Source organism: Pezoporus wallicus, unplaced genomic scaffold, assembly GCF_028554395.1.
Source record: "Pezoporus wallicus isolate ANWC-B61680 ecotype Strahan unplaced genomic scaffold, APGP_CSIRO_Pwel_v1 scaffold_6885, whole genome shotgun sequence".
Lineage (NCBI taxonomy): Eukaryota > Metazoa > Chordata > Aves > Psittaciformes > Psittacidae > Pezoporus > Pezoporus wallicus.
The window spans coordinates 2,022,103-2,044,889 of NW_026638858.1; the positions used below are offsets into that span (position 1 = coordinate 2,022,103).

General features: G+C 42.4%; 1 protein-coding gene across 1 annotated transcript in view; it reads left to right on the forward strand.

The window, feature by feature from the left end:
* Positions 1-7,158: 7,158 nt before the first annotated feature.
* The window catches only part of MOB2 (MOB kinase activator 2), a 120,098-nt gene continuing 104,469 nt past the window's right edge, over positions 7,159-22,787 (forward strand). The window contains exon 1 of the mRNA XM_057412892.1: positions 7,159-7,301. Within this exon, the coding sequence (XP_057268875.1) occupies positions 7,285-7,301 (17 nt within the window). The 5' untranslated portion in view covers positions 7,159-7,284. The remainder of the gene's footprint in view (positions 7,302-22,787) is intronic.

Genomic DNA, 22,787 nt, shown 5'->3' on the forward strand with positions numbered 1-22,787 from the left:
CCTCTTACCCCCTGGTTTTTAGCACAGAGTACACAGTAAGGAGAAGAAGCTTATGCATCAAGGCATGCTGCTTGTGATGTGCTAATCACATGTGACATCTTCCCTCTAGATCTGGGGCCAGGACTTCTAGTGCTTTGGTATTAATAATTCTCTTCTGTGTTTTGTTTTGTTTGTTTTTTTTTTTTCCCAATGGCCAGATCCTGGTACAGGCTGCCCTGCTGTCCAGCTGAGGCCTCTACCTGGCATTGCAAATATGCATGAATAACAACTGATTAGTGCTTTTCCTGGGTTGGTTTTCAGCTTTAATTGTGCAAGATGAAAGAGGAGAAAAATGCTAGCAACATGAGGAAGGAGGGAGAGGAGAAATAATTACAATTGCATTTAGCCAGTGATAAGAATGGCTGCTGAGCTAGACTGAGTGGTTTCCAAGCAGGGTGGGAGCCAGCTGCAATTTCACAACATAATATTTACTGCACCCTTAAAATAACTTCTCCCTGCCCCCAGGGTGTCACAGGAGCTGAAGAGCAATGTGTGCCCCTTTCCTGTGCAGCCCTAGGCTGCTCTGTGCTTGGTTATCAGCTGGCAGCTGTCACACGTGTCGCCAAGGCACCGAGCCCCAGCCAAGAGGGCTGGAGCAGAAAGGAGGGGATGCTTTGCAGACCCAGCGCTGGGAAGGCAGCAGGCAGGGTAGAGCTAGCTGAGTTCTCCTCTGTGCCCCCTGAAGAGCAGCTTCCCCGAACCATCTCTAATTGCTCATGTGAGATGTATTTACAGAAGTGACTGTTTGTGCAGAGCACAGCAGACAAACAGACTCCTGTTCTGCCAGGCACCCTTTGTAATCGGTGGGGGCTGGGAACACTTTAATGCAACCATTGGAGACCTCATTTGTACTGTGGGCACCAACCCTGCGTGGGGCTGGATGGCGCCTGAGGGATGCTGAGCCTTGATCCCACTCCCGACCTCAGCAGCAGTGGGAGGCACAGAGCAGCTGGCCGGATCCAGCCCTCTGCTTGCTCTCACCCACGTTATGCGAGCAAGCCATGTGTCCTCACTCAACTTGCTCCAAGCTGAGCCTGCAGGACCCACAGAGCAAACCCTTGGGTGTGATCTGGCACATGAGTCATCATCCCGTGGCTTGCAAATCCAAAGCTGCTTCCATTCAGGCGTACAACTGCAAGGGGAAAATTCTGCCCTGCATGAGAAGTGCCTCATACATGTGAAGATGGGCTGCCCATCTCCTTGCTCTGAAGGAGACATGACAGAAGATCTGAGGTCACTTTGGGGGTCACATGGTGAATGGCTTTACGTGTAGCTTTACCAGAGGGAAAGACATGCCAGGAAATTGTTCTTTGCCTTTGCAAGTAATGTCAAGGACTTGTTAAAAGCATCCAGGACTCTGAAGAACAGACTTACAGGCTCTTTTCTGCTCGCTGTTTTTTTCTGAGGTAGAGGTCTAGCGGGAGTTTTGCCATTTGGGAGAGACATGCAGCATTAGGAAAATAATGCAAACAGTTTCCGGCACTGTCTCCATCTTCCTGCAAAACCAGTGGGGATGGGCAAGCCCTGGCTTCCAGTTATGTGCAACACCTTTTCCTTGCAGACAGCCTAAGACTCAACCTCACAGAGTGGACATCCCTATCCAAACTTAAAAATGCATGTCCTGCTTCTCACCCTGTGCCCTTTTCTCACCCTGACACAGGCAGTAGGTTAAGATACACTCGGGGAAGAACTTATCAGTAAGGAAAAGCAGCAACAACAGGGCTGGTGTGTGTCTCCTACTTCCCCGTTCAAGAGGCCATTCAAATCGGCTAGTGCTCATCACACAAAACGAGAGCATGGGTTTGGTTTCAGCCTATCCATAATGATGCAGCATCCCCAGCACTGGGACAAACAGAAACCTACACTCATTTGGCTTACAGAGCTCTCTGACACATACTTGTCAGCCCAGCATACTGACCCCACAAGTGGTCACGGGTGGTTTCCTAAGCTTCCCAGCTGAAATTAAAACTCTCTTGGCTACTATTCAGTTCACTTTAGCATAATTTTTGTATCCCCCACTTGGAAGAATAGAGAAAAAACCCTAATTTTTAGCACTCCTAAGCACTGAAGATTTTTGACCATTTACACATCATCTCCCGCAAGGCTTTTGATGTAGAGGGATTTTCCAGCTGGATGCTGAAGTGTGAGGCAGGCATGGTAAAGTAATACCTAATTAGTCAGGGAAAAAAATAAAACCCAGTCACCACCAGTCTTGTGCTTTAACATCCACTCGTAAGTTGCTGTTTAAAAGAGGAAATGCCTAATACTTTTATTCTTCTGTGACTGGGGGAGAGAGACTGAACTTTGTTCAACATCCCTGGTAATGCAGACCCCCAAGGGCAGAGCTTTCAGCCCTCTCCCAGACATCTGCATACAAGTCATATTTCCCAGCTAGTTCTGTAACCAAAATTTCATTTATTTTTTGTTTCCCAGTCTGGTCCTCAGCAGGATTGATTGTCTTGCTGCAAGGCTATATCTAAAATGTCTTACTATTACTGGCAGCAATCAATATTTATAACCACTCACAGTGTTTATTTATAAAAAAAAAAAATCAAATGTTCCAACCAAGAAGAGATGCTGTTATTAATATCCAGCATGATTAACAATCACATTCAGAGTTGCAGAGAGGCCCACGCAGTCAGACTCAGGCACTTTGCTTTTTCTAATGGCTCTGCAGGAATTTGAACTGTAATATGTTTCATGCACAGGGACAAAGACGTTTTGTCTCAGGGAAGGAGTATGTGGATGTTTTTGACTTAAAAAGCCAGTGCCACATTCAGAACTCCACAAATGCACCATTTTGATCCCAAGCCCATCAGTCTCCCATGTCATCCCAGTGAGGGTGTATCTCCCCATTGCTGAAGACCCAGATCTGAGCAGCAGATTTGCATCTTGCTGAACAACGTTGCACCCTCTACGTGTCAGGGCAGCCATCACCTGCTCTGCTTCTCTGCCACCCACTGGAAATACCTCAGCCAGGCAAATAAGTTCACATCTCTGCCTACTGAGGCTTCTCAGCTGCCCAGGCTAAGATGTTGTCTCAAGTCAAGAGAAGGAAAACTCATACAGCCCTGAGCAATGCTTTCTTTTCTCCTTCACCTGTTCCTTCAGCGCTACCGCAGCCACTTAAGGAGAGAAGAGGGAACATGCAAAGCTGTTGTCAAGGTATCAAGATACGAGGCTGCTTAGCCCCACATCAAATATTAGGTGGTGAGGGAGGGACAGGTGTTTCTGATGCAATAAGCCAGTAAGGGAGCAAAGTTCATTCCCACTCCACAGCATTCTGTGTTGCACTTTTCCTGCTGCGGGAGGTAATGGCAATAAAATCAGAGGCAGTAAAAGGACAGAGCTGAAGAGAGACAGGTACCTTGATTACTTCCTTATAGCCATTTGTCCTCTGTAGCACTGCTTTATTACCAGATGGGCAAAGCAAGCTGACTGAAAAATGAATATGAAAATCAGCTATATGTGACACATGCTGTCTGCACTGCTATCAGACATCCTGTTTTGCACAAATCTGGTGATGACAACCACAGGAGGGAAAAATAAGGAAAGAAACCTTCAAGATTGCTACTCCAAGGCAGCTCTCAGCCAGCACTGAGCCAGTCTCAGGACTGCAGGGTCTCTCTTGAGGGGTTACGGGATCTAGCAGAGCCCTCTGATAGACTGGGACAGCACTCAGGTCCATGCTATCCTGTACCTTGGCTTTCATGATGAGCTCTGCAGAGCTTTACATGACTGCCAAATCCTCATGCAAGAGGTCTGTGTGCCCTAATTCCTGTTGTCTGGTCTGTATGAGATCCCCCTCAGCCTCCCTTCAGTTCCCAAAAAGCCCTGGTGCTTCTGTGGAACACCTGTGAACAAAGCCACCCTATGCCTGAAGGCCAGGAGGAGCAGGGTGTGCACTTTTTTCAGGGTCCTTTTGTGCCAATCAGGTCAGGGGATACAGGTGGTAGAAAAAGGAGAAGAGGAGCAAGTGAATGCAGTTTTCCTTGCAATGCACCACAGGCCAAAAGCCTTACAGTCCAGATCCTGCAATCCCACAGGGCACACCACAGCCATTCTTCCCAGACTGGCAATAATCATAGAATCATAGAATAGTTAGGGTTGGAAAGGACCTTAAGATCATCTAGTTCCAACCCCCCTGCCATGGGCAAGGACCCCTCACACTAAACCATGTCACCCAAGGCTCTGTCCAACCTGGCCTTGACCACCACCAGGGATGGAGCATTCACAACTTCCCTGGGCAACCCATTCCAGTGCCTCACCACCCTCACAGTAAAGAACTTCCTCCTTATGTCTAATCTGAACTTCCCCTGTTTGAGTTTTAACCCGTTACCCCTTGTCCTAGCACTACAGTCCCTGAGGAAGAGTCCATCCCCAGCATCCTTGTAGGCCCACTTCAGATACTGGAAGGCTGCTAGGAGATCTCCATGCAGCCTTCTCTTCTCCAGGCTGAACAGTCCCAACTTTCTCAGGCTGTCTTCATATAGGAGGTGCTTCAGTCCCCTGATCATCCTCGTGGCCCTGCCTGGACTTGTTCCAACAGTTCCATGTCCTTTTTATGTTGAGGACACCAGAACTGCACACAATAGTCCAAGTGAGGTCTCACGAGAGCAGAGTAGAGGGGCATCCTGTTAGACACAAGTAAGATGGGATAGTAATCCAGGGAAGAGTTTGTGCAAATCCCTCCAACGTCAAGCATTACAAACCTCCACAATCTCTTGTGCTTATTACCACAACTGTATGCCAAGGACCATCTCTCATTAAGCACCTTATATTCATGTCCTACAGTGTCTGCAGGTCCGTGGCCCTGAACAAGGAGCACCCTTTCTTTATGTGTGTGCATAGGGCTTAGCGCAAAATAGCCCCACAGCCTGCCAGGCTTGCTATTGTCAAACAAATAACAGCTGTTATGCATTTTTAGAGGGTTTAGAAACAACCACTGAAGGCTCTTGGATTGGTACACCCTTTGCTCTTTCGAGTTGCTCACAGAGAGACCTGGTGGAACAGGGATGAATGTGAAATGCCTGGTCTGCCAGAAGGACCTGTGGGGTTTCCAGTGGCTGAGGGGAGAAGGAAAAAAGCAGTAGATGCAGTGTAGATTTGACAATGGAAAAAAACTATAAAATAACCACCTTAGGTGAGATACAGATAAATGCCTTCTGCCATTGGAAGGTCTGATACAAAAGATTAATGAAATAGACATTAGTTGTCTTTCTTTTGCACGAGTAGTTTCCTAGTGCTAGTTGTCATACATTTTCCTTGATGCAATCAGGAGGAAAGCACCTAATCTGACATGACAAACTCATTGTATCAGAAGTCATCTCTGCTTTAAAACGTGAGTCATATGACTAAACACCCTACTCCTGGTACAATGCATCCCACAGTAAAATTGGATGGAGTTCATCCTCAAATGCCCTGCTAAAAACACTCCTAACAAAGGCCAACAAGAAAACATAATTCAAATGAGGGACATCTGTTCTCAAATGTTTGCAGATAATGACTGGATCAAGTGTGTGCATAAAGGATAATTATTTTCTGCAGATGGTTTGATCTGGTACTTTAAACATTGCAAAAAATTCCTTGTTCCAGTCACTCAGTAAAGTATGTGGGTTTTGCTGCAAGAGACATCTTTCCTATCCCATGCTACATTTTCTAAACACAAAAATGACTAAAACTATAAACAATTAAAAGATAAAATGTAGGTGTTATACTTGAACACAGACCATACACATTTTCAAGTTCTGTTCTTCTTACATTTCTTATATTACACTGCCAGATACCCAATTAATCCTCAGTGTGAAATTTTGTTAGAGGAGAATGGCAAAATAAAGCAGTTATGTGTTGTGCAAAGGGATCCCCAGCAAATTTCAGAGGGAAGGTCTGCTCAAAGATGACGGTGCAATATGGTTTTCAATACAAAACAATTCTACCACCTTTCCTCAAGACAGAGGGATACAAAACAACCATGACCAGGACACATTCTCATTAAATCAACCCCATGACACTCCCTTGCAGTACATTACACTCCCTTGCAGTACATTACTAGTCCCAAGATGACGCTGCTTGGTTGGAACTGTCATTGGAGTCAGTTTGATGGCTGGGGACCAACTCTTCCTGTATGAGTGGGGCCACGGGTGGGTGCCTGTGGCATGAGGGGCTCTGGGGACCCCGACACCTATAGCACCACGGGGCTGGGAGGGTCTTTTGTGCCTCCAGCACAGCAGGGGGGGATCCAGAGGCTCCAACAGGCTCTGAAAGACACCATTCAGAAAGCTGGTGACTGCAGGGTGTCCAATGAAGTAACTGTCACTCTCCCTTAAGACAAATAGCTTTTAATTAATACGTATGCCTAGAACATGAAATCACCCCCAGCAGACCTGCCTCTGTAAACATCTCCACCTAAGCAGGTGCTGCTGATCCAGGGGGCGGAATCAGTGGACATCTGTCTCACACAGCCCTTGGAAAAGCTGCACCTCAATGATTTCCATGGAAAGGATTTCTCCTCTTTAAAATTCGGGATCATTTACACTTAAAGAGGCGCGGTGTCAGACTGCCTGTGGGTGTGGGCAGGTACTTCCCGCTGGTTTTGTGGAGCTTACGATTTTCGCACTTAGAGGAACTAAGAAAGGAGAGGTTTTGAGTCCAAGGGGAGACTGTGGAGCACAAGGTGCATCAGCACCAGGAAGGACGAGGCAGGGGGAGGAGGCAGCCAGCCTGTGTCCCACCTCCAAGGCTCTGGGGCTCTCTCAGGATGCCAGAAGGGATGAGAACAGCCGTCTCCACATGTGAATGGCTTGGGTGAGTGCCTGGCGGCCCTGTGAAAGCTCCAAGCTTTCCTCACCCTCTCGATGCCTCAGCCCCGAGGAAGTCCCTTGAGAAGCCCCGCGCCCCTCCGCCCCGGAACCCTCTGGCCGCAGAAGCGTTCACGGCAGCTCCCGGACTACATTTCCCAGAGTGCTCCGGGAGGCAGCTGGAGGAGGGGCAAGCAGGGGGCCGCTTCCGGGTTGGCGCCTGGCGGCAGCCAGCACCGTGTGTTTACTTCCGGCCGCGCCAGTGCGCGAGTGTCAGGCTGAGGAGGGGACCCGGCGGCAGCCCCGCCCGCAGCTCGCCGCGCAGCCCGGCAGTGAGCGAGCGGCCCGGAGCCCGGCTCCTGCGCCCGCGGCGGCGGCCAACCCATGAGCGGGCGGTGAGCGGCGAGTCGGCGGCCGCGGGAGCTTCCCGGCGCGGCGGGACCCAGCCATGGACTGGCTCATGGGGTGAGTGGGGCCCCCCTCTTCCGCGGGGGACATGCACCCGCCGGAGCGGCCCCGGCCTGGGCTGGCTTCCCAGCTCCCAGGCAGTGGGGGGAGCCGGTGGGGGAGCGCGGGGCCCCCGCGGCGCGGAGCGGGGAGGCGCCGGCTGGCTGTCGGGAGCGGGACGCCCCGCGGGCGGCGCAAATGACTAATCAGTTCTTGCGGTGGAGGTGAGAGAAGGCGACGGGGTGTGCGGGGACAGCGGGTGCAGCGCCCGGGGAGGCGGCTGGAGCCGAGCTGCGCTGGGCGCAACCGTCCGCGCCTGCGGGAAGGAAGAGGTGCGGAGGAGCCCGCGCCTCGTCCCAAGCGGTCGCCCTCTGAAAAAGTAACTTTCGTCTGTTTTTCAAGGGGTTAAAGGAGGACAGGCATTGCAGGTGCTTCCCACCAGTACCGTGTGGGAATAATCCTTCTGCGACAGAACATCACTTTAAACCGAAAGGCTTGCCAAGGTTTAAATGGCTTTCTGTGGAGAGGAGGAAGAGGCCCCGGCAGAGATTAAAGCCAAATCAGAGGCACGCCAGGGGGCTTGGATAGCCTAGGATTAATAGTGCTAATTATGTGGAGGCAGAAGGTAGCAAGCGCTTTGCTGCTGGTTTGAGGTCTGAAAACCTCAGTGCAGGAGAGGGAGATGCAGTTGATGGGAGTGACCTGATATGCTACCAGTATCCCGAGCAAGATAACTCGGTTCCTTCTTGCATGAATTGTGCTGGTGACCTACACTCAGGTGAACTGTGAATAATTATGCTTCAAAATCACATGAGCAGTGGGTTTATGCTTCAGTGAAACTAGTGTAGCAGCGATAACTTGCTGCCTTCTTTACAGTAGTTTAGTCTGGTTCCTGAATGGGATCTTTACCATCTGAGTTGCCTCCTAGAATACAACATAAACCATATTGTCACAGAAGCTAGATGTGGTATATTAGAAAGGTCACTTGTGTTTGTCGCCTTTTGTCTGCAGCTGGACTGTTTGCTGGTGAAAATATGGCATTTGTTACTTATCTTCAAACTAGATGTGGCCAACACTTGAGCTGTTGTTAATACCAGTTATGTTTTACTGGAAGTTTGACTCCTCACTGTGATGGAGTGAATGCTCAGTAGCTGATGGCTGCGTTTTTCTCCTGCAAGCTGAGCAGTAGAAGTGCAGTATTTGTGGCATGTGAAGGGGTCTGTATGCTGTGTACTGCAACACTTGTGCCTTGTAAGTCAAAGGGCTGCACTCTATTCTTACTTGATCTTAACGAAAATATAAATGAGAAGCTTGTTTTGATAGGCTTCATGATGGCCACAAAGCACAGGTGGTCTGCTTTATTTACTTTGTAAAAGTAAAAGCTGATGTGTCAGAAAGTGCCACTGTAATTACAAAAGTTGCAACTCATGCAAGATGCTTGTATGACTCAAAATGCCTCATGTACACAGTTGGACTTATTTTGTGAGAATTATGTTGTAAATCAGAAAAGAATCAAGGTATAGTTCAGTCAAACTCTCAGTATGTTAATGTGCCAATTTTCTCGTGAAAAATATTTTGTCCTTTTTGAAGTTGCTATGAAAAAAATTGGCATTTGCTCTGTACTTTTTTTACCTGGGGTGGGTGGAATGGTGCATGTGTGGAAAAAAGACTTGCCTGTTTTCCCCATTGTAATGGGAATGGATCCTGAGTCACTTGTGTGTTACTCACTTGTTCTTAGCTATTTCCTGATACATTTCTTGCCTGACCAAACCCAGTATTGTCCCACTGATGCTCTTAATGTTTTCTCCTTTAAAACTTTGCTAGTTACATTTGTGTGAACTTGGGGAGGGTTATGGCAAGAAGGGAGAGCATTGATATTTTAAAGGTGTTAGGGAGTAGAAGGCCTGGGAGACCCTTTCTTAGATCTCTAACTCAGGATGGCTGTTGTTGGCAACTGTGTGTCTAAATGAAAATGCCCTTCTTGCTGTTTGAGAAAGAAACTAAGAACATTACCCTGCTAGGGCAGAAGTTTGGGTAATGTCACTTGCTCGGCCTTGTTGGGCTTCAGCTGTTTGGGTCTTCTGTATGAGAAGCAAAGGGCTCCAGAAAAGCCTGCTGAAACAGCAGGAAAACGGGTCACTTGGTGTAACCCATCAGGTTGTGTTGATCTCCGTGACTCTGCAGAGCAAACTGTATTGGTCTCCTTCTTGGTGTTGTCACTCTCTCCTGAGTAAGTGTCACTGCTAATAGTGTGATCTTTCTTATTCCTAACTCCTTTGGTAATGTGCTGGTTTGCAGTTCCAGCTTTCCATGTACTTTCTATACCCTTCTTGTATGTCTCGTGTTCTTAATGTTTTGCTGTGAGAAACACCTTGTGGTTTAGCTTAGTAATAACTGAGAAATTAACCTTCAAGTGGGTGTTAAATTAGGCAGCAGTAACAGTTACTTCTCTTCTAGATTTCTACCCTTCAAACTTCTGTCGCATTTATCCAATAGATGATTTATCATGAGATCTGCTTTATTCCTTGCTGGTCCTACCCTTCAATTGTGGTCTCTTGGAAAGTGGGGGAAGGGTAAGTTGTAATCATACCATGCAGGGCAGCAGCTCAAGTGTCTCTGATCGCCTCAGAGTGCTTAATATACAGAAAATGGAAGCTGAAGCTTATAAACAATAATAAATTTATTATGGATTAACAAATGTCTATAGGCTTATGTGGTCACACAGCAAAACTTCTCTGGGTGCCGCCTTCTGTTCAGCCAAGTCCTTCAAAGTCCAGACAAGTCCTAGGGGAGAAAGCTGAAGGAAAAGGAAAAAAAAAAAAAAAAGAAAGAAAGGAGCTGCTGACATATTACAGCATGCAGTTTAGCACCAGAATAAACCTGAAGTCTTTTCTGTGGTCAGTTAGTTAAGCCCTTCTACTGAACATAGCCTTAATACAGATATTGGTGAAAGACCATGGTTTCTGCAGTGCATGCTTGCCATTAAAAAAAAAGCAAATAAACAAAACCCCCAACAAAACAACAGAAAAAACACCAAACCCAAACTATTCTGAGCTTTTTTTTTGCTGTGCATAGAATATATTTTCAGTGCAGTTTTGACTAGAGATCAGTGTTGCTTAATTGCTTTGCTCACCAACATCTAATGGAGATCTATATTATCCTCTCTGGAAGAGATTCTAGGCTTTTGTGTTACAAATAGTATCGATCTGCTTTTGAAGTTCAAAGTAGCAACAAAGATGGGGATTGTTCCTTCAGTTAGGAAACTTGCTCTTTAATCTGTTTTAAAAGTCATTAAAAAAGAGTAAAACATATTAGTGGTACTAGTAAACTTCACACAGTGTCAGTTAATTTTAATCTTCAGCTGTGATGCCTGATGCCACAATGCATTTTTTTTGTAATAGAAGAGGACTGTGAACTGTAGCCTTTTTTGTGAACTTCTGTGTAAAAAAGTAAGAGAGAAACCAAGTATTTTACTAATAATTACCTGTTAACCACAAAACATTATTTGAGGCTACATCTGTACCATAGTAGTATTTTAGCAGGTTAATAGACTGTGCTGTTTGAAACTAAGAAAACTGCAACAGTTTAACATAGTTGTGATGACAAAACAACTGGGTAGATGCATCTTAAACTGGGGGGAAAAAAAACACAACCGTACCTCTGCAGAAATGAGCTGGGGAGCTTTGTATAGCCTACTTGAAAAGCCTTCAGCATGTAGACCAGATCAGAGGGTCTTAGGAAATAGGCGGGGAGGGGGAAGGATCTTCCATTTTTTCATTGTTTCAGTAAACTAATGGCATTCCCTCTCAACTGCTACTGGAATGCCTCTGAGGACAAGAAAAACTCTGCATCCTCAAGAAGTGAAATGCTACCTCTAAAATCTTCAATGAAGGGGTGATCCTTCCCCTCTACTCTGCTCTTGTGAGACCTCAGTTGGAGTCCTGTGTACACTTCTGGTGTCCCCAACATAAGAAGGACATGGAGCTGTTGGAGCAAGTCCAGAGGAGGGCTATGAGGATGATCAGGGGACTGGAGCACCTCCCGTAATAGGCTGAGAAAGTCGGGGCTGTTCAGCCTGGAAAAGAGAAGGCTGCATGGAGACCTCCTAGCAGCCTTCCAGTATCTGAAGGGGGCCTGTAAGGATGCTGGGGATGGACTCTTCATCGGGGACTGTAGTGACAAGATGAGGGGTAATGGGTTCAGACTTAAGCAGGAGAAGTTCAGGTTAGGTATAAGGAAGGTCTTTATTGTGACGGTGGTGAGGCACAGGAACAGGTTGCCCAGGGAAGCTGTGAATGCTCCATCCCTGGCAGTGTTCAAGGGCAGGTTGCACAAAGCTTTGGGTGACATGGTTTAGTGTGACTAGACTTTTTTTTAATTTATTTTTATTTATATATTATTTTTTCCCTGAGGGCAGACTGCTTGTTAAAAACTTAGATGCAAAACTGTTGTGTAATAAAACTTTTTTTCTTGTGGAAAGCAGGATGTCTAGGTCTTGTGCAGAGATTTCTGACAGTAAGAAATAAGTTGTGGTAGCATACTAACTACACAAGCGTATTATCTTTCTGCCTTTCTACAGATTCAAAGCTCCTTCTCCCAGAGAGTGTAAATGGAGTAAAAGAGAAGGGGCTGCCTGCAGTAGGGATTCCTCCTGTCTTTAGTTTTGTAAGTTATAGGTCTTGCTTGCCATACTGTCATGTCATCCACTGCTCAATTATCTGTCCTTTCATATGTTGTACTGTTGACTTGGAAAGGAGGGCTAAAAATGACTGAAGGTTATCCTTTTCTCATATCCCACATCTTCAGCTTCAAGGACAGTTAGAAAAGCAATGGCCTAGAAAAATCAGGAAAACATAGACGGTAGAAGCAGCAAAGCCCTGATCAGAACATTTGTGCCAGAAGATGGAGCAGTCAGGTTTGGTCTACTCAAGTGTTCTGTAATCTGCAAGATGGAGCAAGGGGCTACAGCTGTAAACTGAATAATGTCTAACCCAATATAACAGCCTTCTCACTTGCAAATTTTAATGGCAGTTAATGCATCATAAGTACCATGTATATGCACTGCCTTGCGTAGTCATCATCTGACCAGGACAGGTAGCTGGACAGTGTATTTTATTAAGACGGCACAGTAACTGTGCAAATTCAGTTTTTCCTAATATATGCTATACTGAGGATTTTTAATGAGTGGTGTAAGAGAAATCCTCAAGGACTGCACTCTGCTAGGTTTGGCTAGTACAGAAGGCCTGTGTGTCATGCATTTGTTTTATTTACTTATGAATGTCCTTTGTAAATGACATTTACAAATTTTATTACTTAAAATAAAGCTAGCAGGTTTTCCACTTGGTTTGGATTTAGGATTTTGCCACATTATCCTAGCAGTGATTTTGAATAAAGTAAAATATCCTGCTGATTGTTGTCATCCATTCTCCGTTTATGGAAGTTTCTAAGAAATATCTTCATAAGGCCCTAAGACACTGTCCAGTTAAAGAAACACTATGGTGAAATATGAGTAATATTGTTATGCAGAGAAGTCCTAGTCTTGAGCTGGAACAGCTAAGGACTAGATGTGAAAAAGAACACACAAATGTTCTAGTTCTGAGTCAGTAAAAATCCAATATACTATTTTTTTTCAGCTGTTAGACTAAATCTTGGTTGCTTTTGAACAGGATGCATTATCATAAAATCATAGAACATCTCAAATTGTAAAGGACCCCTAGGGACCATCAAGGTCATTAATTGTAAGGAGTGCATCATGTAGTGGGAGCAGTTAGAAATCATGCAGGATACTTAGCTGTCAGGTTGGTGGTGCGTAATACAGTTGAACCACAAAGAGTACTGTTGTCTTTGCCTAGCAGGCCTTTATGTAAAAATGCAGGTAATGATTTTTATTCTAGGTACAGTTTGAAACTTCCTAATTATAGCAAATATTTCTAAAAATAGGAAGAAGGGAAAAGCATTAGAACTTTGTCAGCTCCTGTAACCGTAAGGAATGTTTTCCCCTGTCTTCCCTTTAGTCATCTTAAGTGAAGAAAGTCTCCTGCCTTTATAAGGCGGTCTTCCCCCTAGAAATTTTGCTGCAGTTTCTCACCTTTCACATCTTAAATGGTATGTACATTCTAGTTTTTAATTGATCTCACAACAGGTGTTTCCTTTGCATTACATTCCCTGCACATTGTTGGCTTCACAGGCTCTTTTCCTCACTTTGTGGAAGCTGAAAATAACCAGTAAACCAGATATGTCCAGTCCCATTGGGCAGGAAATATTCATGTGTTCCTTATTTACTTCTATTTATAGGTGTAACATTACCTATGGGGTCCTGGTTTATTCTCCACAGATAAATCTAGGTCTGTGAGCCACTTGCACTCAGTTCACTGTTTACTTAGGAGACTTCTGTGTTATTTCATATACTTGTCATACTTGAGCACTGTACCTCTGCTAAACCAGAAGTTAGCTGTGAAAACAACTAGTATATTCTGCAGGTGAAAGACTATCTCCATTAAATATTAACTTGTAATATTCATTAGTATAGTAGTGGAAAGGTGCTGTTTGAAACATGAGTTTCCAGGGCCATCATAGTTTTAGAAAAGGAGTTGAGACTGAATGAGAGCAATTTAAACTTTTGGGGCATGTTGTTCCCTCATGTCTCTGGTTCTGAAAGTGTTCAGTTATATTACTGGGATTATCACTGTTAAGGCTTTTCTGCTGTAGTGCAAAACAAATCACAAAAAATTGCAGGGCCTTGCTCCTTAAAGTGTCCTGGTAAAGTTAATTATTGATTTCTTGGAGAAAAGGCCAAATAAATCTTGCATTTTGAAACCTGTGCTACTTTAGCAGACCATGGAATTTTTATCTGTTAGGCAGTTACTTTCATTTGGTCAGGACAATGCATGTGAATACTGGTTTGTTCTTACGGGTGCATTGCTTTTCCAACAGGGATTTTATTGCAGGACAGGAGGAGTAGATCAGTCTTGAGGTCCCTAGAGTAAAATGAGCTATTACTTTCATTAGAAGGAGTTGAGCATTCTAAAAGGTAGCAATACTCCTTCCTTGCATCTCTCTGCGTGTTAACCTCTTCTTTGTGCTAGCATCAGTATTCAGGAAGGTTGATAGGTTAAGATGCTCATCTGACTGAAAACTAATCTTTTTTTTCCTTTCCTAAGGTTAGTTTTCAGCTAAATGAGTTCCTGCAGCCTGTTTGTGTAGCTACATGAATAATGTTAATAGCGCTATGGAGCTGGTGGGAATGTAAAGCTTAGGGAACACTCTTTTTGGTGGCAGCAAGAACTTCAATCAGTTGAATGTATTCATGTACTAATGTGATTATTTGTGGTAATTACTCTGCAAATAATTAACAATTTTTTGATGATGTATCCTCCTGCCCGAATTGTTTGGAAGAACTGCAGAATATCTGAAAACAGGAGATGCTATGATAATGCTGGCATCTTGGAGCAGGTAATGGCCTCAGAGCACTGGCACAGTTGCTGTCCTACTGTGTTACATTCAGTTTATGTCTAAACTATAAATATACTCATAGTGAACTGGATATTTATGAGTAACTCAGGGTTCATAATTTACTCTAAATCATGTTTCATCTACCTGAGAAAAGTGCTGGCTCTGTCACGGTGTGAATGTGAAGATGGTAGGCGGTATTTTGGGTGCCTGGCTGAACTCGGCAATCTCATTCAAGAGAGTTTTTGGGAAGCTTGGTTCACGCATGGTGGCCTACATAGCTTTACCATATTTCGCTGGCAGTTCCCATCTGTTACATCTACTGGATGTCGGCCCAGAGCAAGTATACTTGAAAGAGTAAAATTAATAAGAGACTGCAAGTTTTAGATAGCTGTGTATGCAAGTTTGGACTCAGCGTTGTCAGATCTGCATAATCTGCAGTCATTGCTGACCTATTAAACATCTTTAATGTGGGTTTCTGCTAGTGGAATACTACTGAAGTAAAATTGTGCATAATTTTTAACCCACGTTTAGCCTTCTACAATCAGTGCAAAGATTATGAAACTTGCTAGGTTAAGTTTTTTAATGCCTGCCTTGGCAGTTTTCCCACTCATATTATTCTTCAATTAAAAAAAAAAAAAAAACAACAAAAAAAATCACAAAAACTTGGTCCTTCATTGTACTGAGCTTTATAATGGATAAGTGTGATCTAAAAAATATTATTTTTGCAGTCGTGTTGTGTATAATATCACTGGTGACTGTTGTAGCTTAAGAACTCTTGCTTCATGACCTTGTTCCAACACTTCAAACAATTGCACTCTAGGAGTTTCCCTGCTCCTGAGACAGTGTGCAGTAATTTAAAATAATCTAATTTTGCAGTTAGAATGATGAATATAACTGTAAATGGCTGAACAGCAGTACTAGACTTTTATCATTTGGAGGGGAAATAATGGTAGCGTTGTGTGTTTAGTTTTATTTTGCCAGCCAAGAGAAACTGGTCAGGCTGCAAGTTCTTCATACAATCCTCAAAGCTGTTTCTAACTGTGGAAAAAGACCATTGAACACACACATTCAAAACCAAAACAAAACAACCCCAGAACAAACCAAATAACAGAAAAGCAAGCCAAACAAACAACCCTCCCACACTCCCCCAAAAAACATTGCAGAACAACCAGAAAAAACTCCCAGAATTTAGATACAGTTGTCAAGGCCCTGAAGAATGGCAGAAACTAAACTGGAATCAAGACAGGAATGACTGTCATAGATTAAATTCCTTCTTTCTCTGAACATTCAGAGAGTAAATCCAGTAAGCTAGAATGTAAGCATGCAGAAAACTATTTTTAAACAGTCTGCATCTGGTAACTCAAGCTCTTCAGAATATAGCTGCATACTTTTTTTTTTTTTCTCCTTTTCCTCCCCTATTACAGTTAGAGAGGTGTTCACTGAATGCATTTATCATTGTTCAGTGGCTGGATTCCTGCTGACCCTTCACTACACTGAAAGGTGTTAGTAGTTGGGACTTTCACCTGAGATGTCTTCTAGTATTTATATATAAAGCACAGAATTTGTGTGAAGTGGGTTGCATAGAGGTGACCATGAGACTTTAACTGCTTCATTTTACAACCTTAATGTGCCTTCAGCCTAGAATTTCCTAATTTAAGAACTTTATTTTGTATGGTTCATCATAAAACAGCAGGGAGTGTTCAGGAAAGGCTTTGTTCCTTACAGTGTACCTTAACTGGTTATGCAAAACTGGGTAGAGATGTGTTTTTTACACCAAGGTTTTTTGCCTAAACCTTGTGTTTACACCAAGTTTTTTTACTTTGTGGATGGGCTCAAGTTACAGAGTTAACTCTGTGGTTTAAAGTTTGGGTCAGGTGTGATAAATGATAACTTTCTTTTCAGTCAGTCTTCTCTGATGATATCCAGGTGTTGCTGCAACTCCAGTCTGTAGCCTTCACAATTGGCATGTCTAATAAAGTGTTAGTGTGTGACTGCTTTCCATCAGATTTAAAAAGAGCCGAATTTTTAGTGATGGGTAATAACTTTTATTAGACTGACAGATGTACTTGGGGAAGAAAGGAAAAGCTTCTGGGCATATTTGTATCCCTTGTTTATATTAATAGACTGTCTTGAACAAAACCATGTTAGTACTACAGCTCCATGTCAACTGGATAAATCTCACCTACTGATGTAGCAGGGGGCTGGTACCCTTTAAAGTTAGGGCTCACCAGCCTACATTCAAAAAGCCACAAGCACTGGTTGTGTCATATAAGGTTATCTGAATCTCTGCTAGGAAAGGGATAAGGTTAGAAATGAGAGTATTTGCCTGTTCTGGTCTAGGCTATCCAAATCCCCAGATGTACCTAGTTCCCTCCAGTGTCATCTTATTTTGTTCTGCGAGCCAGCCTTTCTTATTCAATCTGTAATTTCTGGTTGGGCCGCATGTGCTGTTGGGGCGCATGTGCTAACCTGCAGTTCTGACATATGTACACCTCTTGTGTGTGTCTCCTTTTTATTGTAACCAGATAGTGCCATTTTTTTTTAATTAGGTGATTTTTGAATTTGGACAAGAAATAGCAAAGGGGATACTTCAGCCTAATGTCTATAGATTTTGTTTTGTTTGCTTTTTCAGTTCTAGTCTTGATCTTGTAAGGTAGAGAGTCTTCTGGATGCCCCTCTGCTGCTTGATTTTTCAGGCATTAAGGAGTATGCTGTCTTCTGCACAGTATTCCTCGACGAGCATCTAGCAGCAATTGTTCTTATTTGGTCCTTCCTTTACTTGATTATTGCGGTGCTGTTGGTTGTGAGCGATTTTTGAAGGGTAACCTGAATTTTTTTATTTTGGATGTGTTTAGTAATGTTTCTTATTAGGCATATGGTAGGGTTTTACCTTATGGTCTGGCACAGCACAGCTTTTAGCTTTGCATTATGGGTGCTATTCAGAATGCTGAATATGGCGATTTGTATTCTTACAACCCCGGTGTCTGTACTGAGGTTGTCTCTTCTTGCCCCACTCTTTTCAGTATGAAGGTACTGGCCTGAGTCACTTGAGCTTGTTGAGGCTTGAGCTGGTGGAATAAAGTACTATGAAAACTCATCTGTGAAAGGGGAGATTCTGTGTTAATGTTTTTAATGCACAGCTAGGAATTCAGCTGCAAGTTCATAGGCAATGTGGTTGGCTTACTTTTCAAAGTGTGGCCTTCTGTTTTCACGCAGTACTATAAGGTATATAGTATAAGTTGTCTGTTTATTTGTTTGCTTGTTTTAAAGTGTTTCTAAGTGTTTTCCAGGCTTGTTTCAGGCAGGATGTACCAGTCATCCACTGACATGTAGGCAGCTGTTGCTATATGTGGTATAACTTTCCAGGTCAGCAAAATTATTATTTGCGTGTTCACTGACTTGCATTTTCTCGTTCTTGTTAATAGAATCAATGCTTTTGTTTAAATCAAGTTCACCTTGGTTTTAGGTAGAGTGAAAACTTCTGAGGTTGACTGGTTGGGAACACTTGAAATCAGTCATCTTTTTAATGAAAAAATATTTTCTGCAGTTCATAAAACACATGCAGTATAAATATCCAGGACCTTGCAGGACAAAATCACTCGCTGGTTGTCTCTCCCCCCCCCCCTTTTTTTTTTTTACCAGCAGAAATGTATGGAGTACTTTTTCTAAGTAAATGAAATACTCTTGCTTGGTATTAAATTCCCATGTTCAAACATTTTATTCTAAAACATGGGCTCTTCTTTTTTTTTTTTTTTTGTTTTCTATTTGGCAAAAATTTCTTGAGAAGGAAGTAACTTTTATTATAAAGACAGACTCATTTCAACACGTTGGTTCTACTTGTTTAGGGTGTGTTTGCTATGTGCAAACACAGAATTTCTAAGCAAAGCCAAAAATGTAAAATGAAAGGGTGTTAAATATTTCTGTGGACATCATGAATTAAGCTACCATGGAGATTGTTTAGTTTCTGAATGACAACTTCCATCAAGGTTTTAATATGTTTTAACAGATACAGTTCAGATCCACTCTTTTAACTTAATTTGACTTGCTGTGTAGAAAAGTATTCTTGCAGTAACAAAACAGTAAAAATTTTTGGGGGCAGGTGGGGAGAGCAAACCTGAGAGTGCATGAGAGACCACCAGGCTGATGGTCCCCAGTGTTGTGAACAGCCATTGCTGTTCAAGTCAGCAGACAGAATTTGAGCAGAGAGGAATCAAATACAGGAATAAGGATGGTGCTTATATGTGTAATAAGATTTGCTAACACATACACCATCATTTCCTGTCTGGGTATAATAAGGGAATAATTATTTTCCATTATTACTAAAGCCTTGATATTTTTATAAACCAGCACACAGTAGTATCTTCGCACAGGAGTAAAATTGCTGTTTATAATTGAACCGTAGCTGTCAAAACAAATGCCAGATAACTTTAATCTGGGAAATTCCAGGACATGCTTGACCTAAAGGAGTAATTTACTGTTCATCCAGATAAATGTCTGTGGCATAGCTTATCACATGCATGTTTTGCAAATAGATGTCTGCAACATATTACCCATGTATCACAGTACACTGTGTTGCTGTCTCTGACTTTTCAGTTGCCTGTGGCTGCAAACATTATTGCTGCACTATAATCCCTAGGCCAATAGTCTTGTCTCATGGTTTGCTTGTGGTATTTTTTCTACTTGTGGACTTAGCACACTTTTTCTTATAATAGCTGTGGATGTGGTTTGATTTGGTTTGTGACTTCACAGACAAAGGTTCTAGTCATAGTTATGCCCAAAATCAGTGTGTGCAGTTTGATGATATCACCAGTCAGACCAAATGATACTACTGATCAGTCTCGAGGGCTAAGATGGAGAAACACTGATGTCTCCTGAATGATGTGAGATTTGAACTTGAGGGCACCTAACTACCAGATCAATGCACCCTTAGTGGATTACAAAGTACTCCAGTGGGAAAGAACATCTGCTTTCTGGAGGGCTTGATTTGATAGTGTGATAGAAAGTGAAATGCGATTGGCCTGAGATGTGAAACTTTGAGCAAAATTGCATCCTCTGTCATTTCCTTTGAAACCAGAGTTTAGTAACTGCCTCATGTATGCTGCTCTTATTATGTCAGTCAAATACTCCAGAAGTCAAACTAGATACCTGTTAAATGAGCTATGAAAAAGTATATGAGGCTTGGAGGAGGTCAAAGGCTGTTGTATCAGGGGAGCCAGACTGCACATGCAAACCTAATCCACCCAGAGCGTTTTGTCCCTAGGAAAGTGAAATGCAAAGGTGTTCTTTTCCCCCTTTCCTTTTAATTCTGTGATCCGCTATCCTAAATTTTATACTTTTTTAAAAATAGCACACAAAGCTTTACTAGCTAGATGGAAGGAGATTTAATTTCACCTGTTTGTTTTTGTTGACCAAACCATGAAGTAGTTCTGGTCTGTATTACCAAAAATAAGAGGGATAATGCATCCTAGCTTCGGTAGGTTTTGGATGAAAATACCACATCATTCTAAAAGGATGTTGCCACGATGAAGTTTCTTGGAGTCTAAGCAAAATTGTCTCTGCCCTTATCCTTTTGTTAGTATATGCACAAGTGTATGGACTTTTTACATGGAGTAATAGAAGGCAGAACCAAAGAGCTGTGGGAACAACTATTCCAAATTGGACCCATGTTCCCACTGAAAGTAATAATGTGGCTGCTCACAAGAACTATCATCATGGCTTGTTTCCCTAAGATCCCTGGAGATGAGTGATGTGGGTGGAGTGCACAGGACATGAAGTAAAATATTGTGAGATAAAATTGTAAAAAAATGAGTCTAATCTCTCAAGGAAGACTCTGGTTATCATATGGCCATGGGCTACTCATTAACCCAGGGTTCTTAAAACAAATATTGTTCTAGAGTGACAGCCACCTACTAACATGAAACTGTTAATTACTTTTAAATCTCATTTTGGATTTGCTTCTTTGCACCATTTTTTCATTTTAGTAGTAAAATGACAATGTGAGTATCACAGCAGGCACTGACTCAGACCTCTAAAGAATGACTTCTTCAATACGCTCGTTACAAAATCAAATCCAGAAGAACTTCAGATTAACTAAGCTTCAATAAATACTTGTTCTGCTTCATCATGTGAAAAAGCAACAGCAAGTTCAAAAATGGGAGGGGAATAAGGCAAAAGTGGGTTTAAAGACAACTGACTTGCCAGCATGCTTTAAGAATAAAGAACAATGTTGGCATCTTGCGTAGCAGTAGAAGGGCAGAATGTTAATACATAGGAGAATTTTTGTATGCAACTCATAGTTGAGCTGTGTGGTTCAAGTTGTATGATTCACTAAGGTGTAAATAAATCAGTTCTGTAAAAATTAACCATGTTAGCAAGAATACTAGCTAGGATAATACCGACTTTCAGTTCATGCATAAAAGCCAACCAGTCAGAGCCAGGAAGAAATTTCTCCTGGCATATGGTGTTGGGCAATTAGCTGCATTTCCAGAGGTCTGTGGAGTCTTCTGAATCAGTTCAGGGTTGGTCATTGTCAGAAAAGGAATATTAGGCTTGGTAGGCTGTTGTTTTTCATGATGCATGGTCCTGTAATACAAAGGTAGATATCCAGACCACATTTACATAACAGGATGGTAAAGCTTAATCTTCTGTTCACAGATATCTCCCCTTTCAACGTACAGGAAATTGAAATGCTTCATAAAAATTTGATTGTTATAGAGGGACAAAAATATATCTCCCTTCTAAAATAACTTTTGTAACACTAATTTCCAGTATCTGTTTCTTCTTGCAAAAGTGCTAACTGTGTTAAGTTTGTGATTTGACTTTAAACTTGGAAAACTTTAAGAAGTACTACTGGAACACTTTTTCTTCTGTTTTTTAGGTCAGGGTTATTTGTGCATTTGCACTTCCATGATATGTTTTACAGAAAGATTAAGAATTATCTTTTCCTCCTTGTTTTACATTAATACTTTTTGGACTAAGATCAACTTTTCAGACTTGTTATTAAGTCAGCTGTCTTATTATCATATTTCATTCTTGTATTTGTTTTGAGGTCCTGAATTACAGCATGTGGTTCTTAGGCATGATGAAGTCACTGGTTTTCTGGTTATTTACTGTTCCCTGTTGTTGAAATGACACCTTTGGGACTGTGACTGTGTTTCGACTTATCATTAATCAATGTAGTAACTTTTAATGATATTGCTAATGCAATAATAATGAGGGAAAAAGAATTGGTTCTGGAAGATTTGAAATTCTGTGGAATTAAAGTATCCCAGGATGTTAATACTGAATCATGATTGTGCGCTTCCTTTATTATTAGTTTTCTAAAGGTGAAAATACACCTTTTTTTTATATATATATATATGTGTGTGTGTGTGTGTGTGTGTGTGTGTGTTTGTGGTTTGTGTGGTTTGGTTTTTTTTTTTTTAGTTTCTTCCCAAGAAAGAAATTTGGAAACAAGACCACATGGTTACATATGAGTTGTATTATTAATCTGCTGTTGTTTCTCTAATCTGTATTGCTTATGTTTTTATTATAGCTCTTTCTCAAAAACAAATATCTGCTTGAATCCTGGATGTGTTTTGGGGGATGCCAGATGGTACATTGGCCTTGGTCTTCTTGAACCTGCAGTGCTTCCTGAACAATTTGAATACTTTAAATTTGCATACTCCTCTTGGCTATTCTGAGTTGAAGCTTCTGAAGTTTTATTAAATTTTGTCACAGTCTGAAGGGTTTCAGTCTATGGTAATACTTTGGATTTTTTTTTTTGGTTGGTTTTTGTTTTTTAAAGAGTTCCAATATAATGTTAATGTTAACGCACAGTTCACTAATCATAATTCTTCACTAGGAATTACTTTAGCAACTGGAAATACGAAACAAAAAGATCGTGGATTGAAGGTGCTTTCTCTAAATGTAATTGGCACTTAACATTGTAATTAACAATTAACAGTGCTAAAGTGAATTTTCTCTCCCCCAAAATGCTAATGGTGAGGATCCTTGATAGAAAAGAATGGTTACTTTTTCCTGTCTCATTAGGTGAGTGCTTTCCTTGTTGGT